The sequence below is a fragment of the Vespula pensylvanica genome, chromosome 3, assembly GCF_014466175.1.
Source record: "Vespula pensylvanica isolate Volc-1 chromosome 3, ASM1446617v1, whole genome shotgun sequence".
NCBI classification, from domain to species: Eukaryota; Metazoa; Arthropoda; class Insecta; order Hymenoptera; family Vespidae; genus Vespula; species Vespula pensylvanica.
The window spans coordinates 7107079-7117257 of NC_057687.1; the positions used below are offsets into that span (position 1 = coordinate 7107079).

The following is a 10179-nucleotide window of genomic DNA, read 5'->3' on the forward strand; positions in this document are numbered from 1 at the left end:
TGTATTTGTAAAGACTGTAGATTTATTTTATGAAAGCATACATATTTACAAATATTTTACTGCAAAACTTTTACTGCACATGAAAATACATAAGTTGATCTCATACGAAATAGATCAGTTAAAGCACTTTTTTACTACTGCATTGAAAAAACTAGTGACAAAAAGTACAATAGAAAACATAAATATATAAGTTATCAAAATTGAAACATAACATTTAAAATAAATGTTATTTAATATCTCTTTATAATCATGTGTGGCCAAACATGGCTTTATTTACATTTCTAAGGGATCAGAAAATATTATTTTGACATTAAGATGATGTGATTTCTCTTTGAGAATACATTATTAAAAACTCATGTTTCACATAAGATGTATTAAGCATTTAAAAAAATCTGTTTTTATCTTGTCTACCATACTTATACTCATATGTATTTCTTAATCCCTTGAAATATATTTTGCACACAAATTGTGTGAAAAGAAAAAACAAGGACAACAAAAGTTTGTGAAAGTATGAATAACATGATAAATATGTTTGTTTGTTTCGAGTGTGCCATTATTTGTATTTTACTTAAAATTATTTCATATATTACCTGTAAGTTTTCTAAATTATGTTCAGAATGTTTTACGATGAATTGCTCTAATACCATCTTCATCATACTCTCTTTTACTAACCCACATTTTCTTAAATGTATCTAAAGAGGCCAAAATAGATCCTCCAATCCAAGTACTGTATAGACGTTCTTGGGGAGCTGATATCTATCATACACAACATATTGTAATTATGTTATGTCAGTAAAGACTTAAAAATTAAGCTTTAATTATATTGTATAATAATAGTAATCATCTTAAAGAACTTACCCTGATCTTAATATCCTTTGATGCCATTTTACGAATTTCTGACAATAGTCTATCACCAAAACCCTGAACAAAATATGCAATGTGTTATAGTTAACATACACACTATGTTATTATTTACTTCATATGTATAGACATTAATTTATACATACACGAAATAGTGTGGATCCTCCAGATAATACAATATTTTGTAACAATACTTTTCTCAAATCCAAATCTGATTTTTGAATTGAGAACATTAGTACTTCGTGAATTCCTTCACATTCTTCTCCAATCAGATCTGGTCTAAAGAGCACTTCAGGAGCTCTAAATCTGGCTGGACCAATCTATTTTAAAAGAATATATTTCTATGATATAAAGTAATTTATAATGTTAACAAAGTAAATAATTTTATTACCTCTAAATGACTTCCATCAGGTAAAACATATTGAAATTTCTCAGTTTCAATAGTTTCCTCCTTTTGTGGATTACTTGCTAAGTAGCAAGATCGTTCTTTAATTGTTCTAACAATTTCAAATTCGGCTGTGGTTTTAAAATTAATACCCTCCTTACGTAGCAATAATCGTAAATGTCTTGTAACATCTCGACCTGCTATGTCTACCCTCATTATACTGTGAGGCATAGCAAAACCTTCATAAATAGGTACTGCATGCGTTACACCATCTCCAGCATCTAAAACTACTCCCGTAGTTCTTCCTGTGGCATATCTATTATACATGTATAAAAAGAAAAGATCATACAAACATTTAAAAATTTATATAACTGCAGTATTATAGATTTATCACTTACAAACTAAGTACAGCTTGCATAGAGACAAATAGAGCCGGGGCATTAAATGATTCAAAAAATATTTCTGCAGCTTTTTCACGATTTTTTCTAGGATTAAGTGGTGCCTCTGTTAATAAAACTGGATGTTCTTCACAACAAGTTGCTAATTGATCTTTACTATAAACATAAGTCCAGATTCTTTCCATATCATTCCAATCTGTGACAACACCATGTTCCATTGGATAACGTATAGATAACAGACCACGATGTTCTTCTGCTATTGGACCCACAAAAAGATCTCCTTCCAAAGCTCCAGCCATAACACGTACATGTTTTGGTCTTCCAATACTGTAAGAAATTATAATGATAAAATATTAACAAAAATCTATAAAAGTGATAACTGATAACAGTTTAATAAGTTGAACTTCTAACAGTTTAAAGAATGCTTAACAGAAAATTCCTACAATATAATAAATAATGCCTAAGCTATCAAAATTTGCTTCTCTTCGAATGACAAGCTCGAAGTCGCCACCTGTCATTAACCTCTAAATAAAGAGAGTTTCATTATGAATTTTAATGAACCAGTACAGATTAATAGACTTACTAATTTGAAAACCTGCATTTTGGTAATTGGTCACCTGCGAAACCGGCCTTGATAACACCAGAACCCTAAATAAGAAAAATTTTTTTCATAAAGCCATTATCGATTTTAATTGCAGAACGCATTCGCATTCAATGAAAATATCTCAATTTTACAATAAAATCGATATGGTACTAACACAGGAATAAAAAAAAATATGTAGTATAATTAATTTTATTCTATAATATACTTATGATATATGATATTATATCCAAATATGTAGAAATGTCGACAAAGTTTACGGCCGACAATATGGCCTGACTCAGAGTTTGACACATTCGCAGAACGACAGTGAGGATTCGCCTCCATTTAATCCTACACAATCAAACACTCACATTGTCGATTACCACAGGTTGATTGACAATCATGTCATAGGGCTCCATAATTAGTAGAAATACAGTTTTAATCTAAAAACTTCAAAAATTGAAGACTGTATTCCTGCAGTCACACACCTATTCTTTAGATGAGCTCTGACGAGCTCTGAAAGAAATTATCGATTATTTCGCGAGAGAGAAATCACATCTCGAATCTCGCATGCGAGATTCGAGATTACCCTACCATACGCTCGAAATTCAATTATTCGTTCGAATAATTTTAAGAAAAGAAATTTTTAGTGACATAGAAGCTTCATAGAAAAATGTTGGAAAGTGAAAAAAATTATAGAATATTAGAATTTAGATATGATAGTAAATATATTTATTTAAAGTAAATTACAAGTAAATTTGAACAGTTCACAGCCAGTGTCTGAAAGTGGCAAGATACGTTCTTATCATGTTAGATCGTAAATTAAAATAATTTCAATTGTTCTTTAAATTATATAATTTTGTAATAAATACATACCAATTATTTTAATAAACTTCTTTGTAATAAAAAAAAAATTCTTGTTCATTTTATATAATTAAAAATACTTTAAAAGTTAATACAGAATAATGAGGAATAAATTTACATTAATATATATGTTTTTAAATTGGCTGTTAGAAAAAAAAAAGATAAGAATATATATTTATAATTAGATAGCATATTACAACATAAATCAAAGTGATTTATTATATAACATCTCAAATATTTTTGGAATAAGACCTGTATAATGTTTATGTCACTGTCGTTCATGCCACATTCACATTATTCTAAGTATACTAAAGTAATGTGTATATCTAGTACAATAATAATGAACATATATATATTTGTCTTGTAAAGTGTGGACAGATCAATGCTATAGTGTAGACTGAGTTTTCTATTTTTTAGTTGTTATTTTTGTTATCACTATATAAATAGAGAATTACGCACAAATATACAAATATCTGAATATTAAATGGATTGTGCTGTACAAGTTACCTATGTACTATTTAACAAATAAAACTACATATTTACTTTAATATATTTAGAAACAATTTTTTGAAATCATTTTTGTATCAATTTATTATTATTATTATTATTTAAAAATTTTTTGTAACAAGATGTAAAAATCTTCATTAACTTGAAGGAACCTTCTTTTGTTTTTTCTTTCCTGTTTAATTATGTTAGTATCTAAGAATATGTTATATTTCATAAGTAATAAAATAGTCTTCAATAGATTTCTGCCATAAGTAAAACCACCAATGATGTCCAACCCGTAAATGGATGACTGCCTTTTCCATTACCTAATGTATCTCCATAATTTTCCCATATATAGCCACTTTGTTTGTATTGTTTAATAACATTTTGTATTATATTATGTCTCAGATCATCATACACTTTTTTTGCTTTTGATTGGAAAGGTCCTTCAATTTTCGAATAATAATGAGCAGCTCGAACTGTTAAATAATTTAAATTTATCCAAATAGTACCACGCCAATAAGGTGGATCATGCTCAGTATTGTATTTCATATAAAGCGGCGATGTTCTTGCAAGTGATCTTAATCCATATTTTGTCCAGAGAAGATCAGGATCTGTTAGATCTTGTAGAACTTTTTCTAGTTGTAGAGAATTAGGATCAATAATATGTAAAATAAATGGAAATAAGGATACGTAACCAAAAGAAGAATCAATGTATCTTAAATTTGGATCATCTAAGACAACTCGAATCATTTCTGAAGGTTGTGCATTAGGTTGTAAAGAAGGTTTCTGTAACACGACTTTATCTGTATGAAGACCATAATCGGAGTAAGTTTGTGTATTAGGTGACCAATGTAGTTTATTCAACAAATTATTATCAGATAAGTAATGAAATGTCTCTTCGTATTTATTATAAGAAGGATTCAAGATTTCAGTAATTTTAAACATAACATTTGCAGCAAATGCAATCCAACAACGTAAATCAACATGTCTTTCATGAATATTTGGGTGTGAAGCTCTAGGATAATCATCTAATCCGGATGTAAGAGTTTTTGGATTTAATTCTCTGATAGTATCAGTATCTCTACCACGCCATCTATATGTACTTGGCAACTCACCAATTTGTGTTGTATTAAACCAATTAAACCAAGCTTGAAGACGTGGATATAATTTATCAAGAAGATGAAAATGCTTACTTAACAATTCTTGTTGTTTATGTTCGAGAATATAATATAAAGTCAAAAAGAATGTTGGAGGATTTGCATTTGTATTCATCTGCGTTACGAATTCATCCGGAACTTTTGCCAATGCTTCAGAACCTAAGATCATTTCTCTTGGTATCCAACCTTCGATGTTCATTAAATCAAACCAATGACTTATAATATCTAATTCAATTTCTAAGTCCCATGCTGAAATAAGTAAGCCATGAAATCCTTCATCCCATAAAAAACCACGAGGGAAAAAGCTTCTACTAGGTACTGCAGTATATAAAGATGCTTTCCAATAAGGCACAGGACCTTTGGTATGAACACTTTGAACTTGAGAACTTCCATAGAAATAACCTATGGAACCTATCATGTTAGAAAATGCCATTTTTGCAAAAGAAATTTCTTCACTGGAATAACCTTTAGATTTTAATTTAAAAATATTCTCAAATTTTTCATCAAATAATTCGCGTTGCTTTTGCAATGCTTGATCATATACATCATTACTTAATTTATTTAATCTATTAGAAAAACTTTCTGATTCATAATTAATTTCAATTTCAAAAGGAACTTTCCCTGTTACTTGTGTAACAATAAAATTTGGTTTTTCCTTAATTCCATCCGGCAATACTGAAAGTTGTTCACCAGATAGTACTATATGTTTTCTGTTAGTTCCTTTATATGATGCTACTCTCAGATTTTTAAGAACAGTTTCCTTTAAAGCAGTTAAACTTGGTGATATTGTTGACAAGAATGAATGTTCTTTAATAGTACCTTTCGTGGCATGTATATTAATATTAAAAGAGCCTAAGCCCTGTGTATTCCCTGTCATTCCTGTTAAAGTATCATCATTATCAGTATTCACTTCAATCCATCCCTTAGTATTTTCTTCAGTAGCAATATAAAATAGCAAAGAGATTTCCTGCTCAAGTTTTTTTGAATTTTTAGAATTTACACTAATTTTTGTTGTCCAATCTCCACCATATTGACCACTTAATCTTTTTACAAATGTTGTTGTTAAAATTACAGATGAGTCTACTATTTCTTGGACTCCAAATGTCCTTCCATCGTGTTCCAACCAACCATATCTATAGTTAAACTTAATTAATATATTCCATCAAAAATTAAAAATTAAAAGATATAAGAGCATTATATTACCTATCTAAATTATCACCCTGTTCACACCAGTGTCTAAGACCAGTACCGTCTTGTCGTAGATGTTGAGGAGAATACCACATTAGTCCAGTTACCAAAGAATGTGGATCTCTTGTTTTCATACCAAAATAAACATTAGGTCTATAAGTACCCCAATATCTATCTGGGATATCCAAGCCAGCCATGGTTACCAGCTAAATTACATTCAAAACTAATTTTAGTTAATTCAATAAAATCTTTAAATAGTTTAAATATCCATTTAAAGAAAATTCCATACCTTTTCTATATCGTACGGCGTATTTACTCTAGTTTCAAGATAACCTTTATAGCTGAACCATGCAGCAATACCAATACATACTGCAGTAATCATTGAATTAAATATCGGCAATTTAGCTTTGACCTCTTTTTTAGTATTAAATGGATTGTTGGTTGATTTGCTTTTTGGCTTTATTATCTTTTCTTGAGTTTTGATCTTAGCCATCTTTTTCTTTTAAAAAAAATGTTATTTCTAGAGTATTATTATTGTTATTATTATTATTATTATTATTATTATTATTATTCTTTAAATATTATATTATAAATGTACGTAATGAAACATAGTACATTAATTAGAATGATATGAAATCTTTAATGATCACTGAAGTTTTAACTTGATTATAGGTTATAATATATACTTAATGATTAATGCCTGTTTTCGATATTATAAAATCATTAGGTATTTGTTTAGTTTTATTAAACAATAAATTTAAAAAAAAGAAATGTATAATGACAATGTATATAACAATATCCGTAAAATTACACGTATAGAACAATAACTTAGAAAAAGTGTTTATACCGCATGTCGAGTACTATTAAGTACTGCACTATCAGATCACATTTTATATTACTATATATTCGTTGTTTATGTATAAGATAAAATTTAATCAAATCAAATTAATGATTATAATAAACATACCAAAAAATATAATAATTTATAAATAAAATTTACTGCATTATATTATAGATAATTTACACACAAGAACATTTACTATTGATTATAAGATATAGTATCATATGAAGAAGCGCGAATATATTATATTTTATTTAACATTATTTTACGCATAATGAATATATTCATCTCCAATAAAAACGATTCTTTTTAATTGAAAAGATTTTATCAACAAATCGTCGAATTTGTCTTTTAAATATATAATAAATATATTCATATGTGAGAATGTAATAAAAAATTTTCTAAATGTCTATCACTTTTTACACGAAGCATATGTAATTTAAGTATATGTATTTAGATATGGATAGAATATGAACTACAAGCACAATATGAGATTACTATTTTTCTATTGCATCGGTTTATAAGCTTCTGTAGATTATACCCGTAACAGATTATACTTCTTTAAAGATATATTACTTAAGAAATGTTTGTTGATTTTTTGTATAAACTATATATATTTTTTGTAACTAGTAAAACTTACTCATATAACTGATTTATTTAAGCAACAGATCAATAGAAAGAAAGCATATCAAAAAAACTATAACAAATTATATCGAAAATAATATCGTATGGAGGTTGCTGCTTCTGATGTTCGTAACGATGATTCTATTCTAAAATTTGTTCGCAATTTTCTAATCGAAATTTCAATCAACAAGTAATAAAACAAAATGTACGGTAAGAACTTAACAGCGCGCGCGAACATACGTGAATGTGATTACCGGTGACTAATCTAACGTTAACACGCGTTCCCGAAATGACCTGAGCGATCAATAACGAAGATTCCGGGTTTACCAACAATTGACAAAGTAGATAATAAAGATTTATGTTTTGAAATGAAAAATAAAGGTTTAAGCAAAATGGCTTTCTTAAATTTTTGAAGAATTTTTTTTGTGTATATTCTCGAAAGAACATTTTTTGATGAATTTTTTTCAAAAAAATTAAAGCCTTTTCAAAAGTTCAGAAAAAGCCATATTCTCGCTCAAACCATTGTTTTTAAAAATGAGACTTTTATTATCAAAATCGATCAAAAATTATGTCTGGATTCATTGATGTTATAAATTATTAAAAAACCAGAGTTGATGAACAGTCTTAATCGAAATTAGATATTATCAAATAACTAAAATTATAAAATATAAGTAAATGATAGAAAATTATATATATGAGAATATATATATATATATATATATATATATATATATATATATATATATAAGCAAAGTAATGAATAATTAGTTTTAAAAAAAGACTTTATTCACATATCTGATTAACTACTTCTCTATTATTATAAAATGATAAACACATACCAATCTCTGAAAACAATATCAAGTTATACCATATAACACTTCTAGTAATCTATATATTCGGAAAAGTATGATCTGTTGTGTTTCTCGCTTACTTGTGTTTGATGTGTTTACATCTTCACACATATAAACATTATCGTCGCGCAATGACAACTTTTTCGTTGTAGATAAGCACAAAGGGATAAAATATAATAAATAAAAGGAGAAAATAGATCGTATCTGTTTAAAAGTATTTACTCATATAGACGACATAATGTATTATTGACCCATGAATATTATATTATATACGTTTTATATTCTATTATCAATGTTTTCACACTGATATCATTTTTTCTCCAAATCAAAACTTACACTTAAAATCTTAGATAGCTTAGATATATTTTTAAAAACTTCAGTAAAACAACACTTTATATACAATATTGGCAATGTCTTCTTTTTTGTTTTTCTTTTTTTTTTGTTTTTCTTGAACATTTATATCAAAAACCAAAGACTTTTTTTAACATGAACAATCGAATATAAGTCTGCCAATAATAGTTTTATTATAACATTTTGAATAATAAACAATGCTCTGAATGTATGCATTCATTGCAATAAATTTAAAATTACACAGTATAACTTACATATGTTTTATGCTGAACAACAATATAGTTACGCATTATAAGTAACAATGATATAACAAATTTAACTTTTTTAGACATAGAAAACTTAAGTGTAGTAGAACATTAGGTCCATAAAATCGTTGTTTGTGTAAAAGGCATATAATTCAATATGTATGCATATATGTATTAGGTGCCTTTTTTAACGATTAATGATTTTATAATCAGAAAGAAATAAAAAAAAAATTATATTTTATTTACATAGGAAAGTCATTGGTATGATGATACCACTTATACTAAAGTACTTTTCATAATTGTTAAGTATCAGTTTCGATAGTAAATATATTACTGTAACATTAATATATTTATATATATATGTATAGATATATGTATGTATACACACACATATATATATACATATATAAACACACACACATATATATATAGCTTATCATAGCACATATGATTTGCTTATAATAACAATTCTATCTCTTAATGTTTTTCTCAAGAACTATGTTAAATCTAAATAATTAAATTAATAATTATAAAAGAAAGCTAAGCAAAACATATAATTAAATATAGTTTAAATGCTTTCTCCTAGCATCCAACTCATTTAATGATAAAGTGATAATATGACTAATATTTTTATCATTTTGATGCATAATATTGCTTTGTCTTTGGCTTGTTATAAATATATTTTAAGAACATAACACTAGTTATAAATACATTTTGAACAATGCTAATGAAAATTTGCGTATTATCTGTAAACTAGCAGTGTGTGTATAAAATGTTTAATTTTGTTTATTGCAAACAAAATCAGTATCAATAATGAATGTATCTTTATAAACTTGGGTAGTAATATTAACAGTATTATGTATTGCGACATGAATAAATAACAGATTTTATGTTATTTGGGAATTTGGTTGAATATTAACATATCTAATGTCGTTTTTTCTTTCTAAAGAAAAAATTACAAGTATGTTCATGAGAATATTTTAGACTAGAAAATTAATAGATATGAAGAAACGTTCGATTAAACACGAGCTAGTGTAATAGCTAATGCATATGTTTTATGCTAAACATATTTCTTTTATTCTACATTAAGATCATTATGCATTCATTTTTTTCTAATTAATAATCCATACAATTATAAATATATTTTTCTACTTAGATGATCTATAAAAAAAAGAAATTTTGAGAAGTGTATTTTCTTCTATTTTATAGCATTCTTTATTGATGTTGTTATTAGACTTGATTGAATATTTGAAATGTATTCTTCCTCAAATTATTACTAATTATCATATGATTTTAATATCAAGCTGTCATACCTGTAGTTTACTGTGAAATTTGTTTGCAC

At 26.9% G+C, this 10179-nt stretch overlaps 2 protein-coding genes across 3 annotated transcripts; both read right to left on the reverse strand.

Moving 5' to 3' along the window:
* LOC122628236 (actin-related protein 1) lies at positions 1–2757 on the reverse strand. The gene is made up of 7 exons (XM_043810313.1): positions 2599–2757; positions 2228–2292; positions 1645–1971; positions 1253–1562; positions 1008–1181; positions 859–921; positions 1–756 (listed from the first exon to the last, which is right to left on the reverse strand). The coding sequence occupies exons 1-7, from the start codon at positions 2644–2646 to the stop codon at positions 613–615; spliced, it is 1131 nt and encodes a 376-aa protein (XP_043666248.1). The 5' UTR covers positions 2647–2757; the 3' UTR covers positions 1–612.
* A 179-nt stretch (positions 2758–2936) lies between these two features.
* Positions 2937–7613, reverse strand: LOC122628233 (mannosyl-oligosaccharide glucosidase GCS1). 2 transcript variants are annotated; one of them, XM_043810307.1, is made up of 4 exons: positions 7407–7613; positions 6215–6424; positions 5941–6131; positions 2937–5870 (listed from the first exon to the last, which is right to left on the reverse strand). In XM_043810307.1, exons 2-4 carry the CDS (start codon positions 6416–6418, stop codon positions 3830–3832), a joined length of 2436 nt encoding a protein of 811 aa, XP_043666242.1. In that variant the 5' UTR covers positions 6419–6424; positions 7407–7613; the 3' UTR covers positions 2937–3829. The 2 variants fall into 2 exon arrangements, with proteins under 2 accessions (XP_043666242.1, XP_043666243.1); XM_043810308.1 differs by lacking the exon at positions 7407–7613 and adding an exon at positions 6893–6985.
* Positions 7614–10179: the final 2566 nt, after the last annotated feature.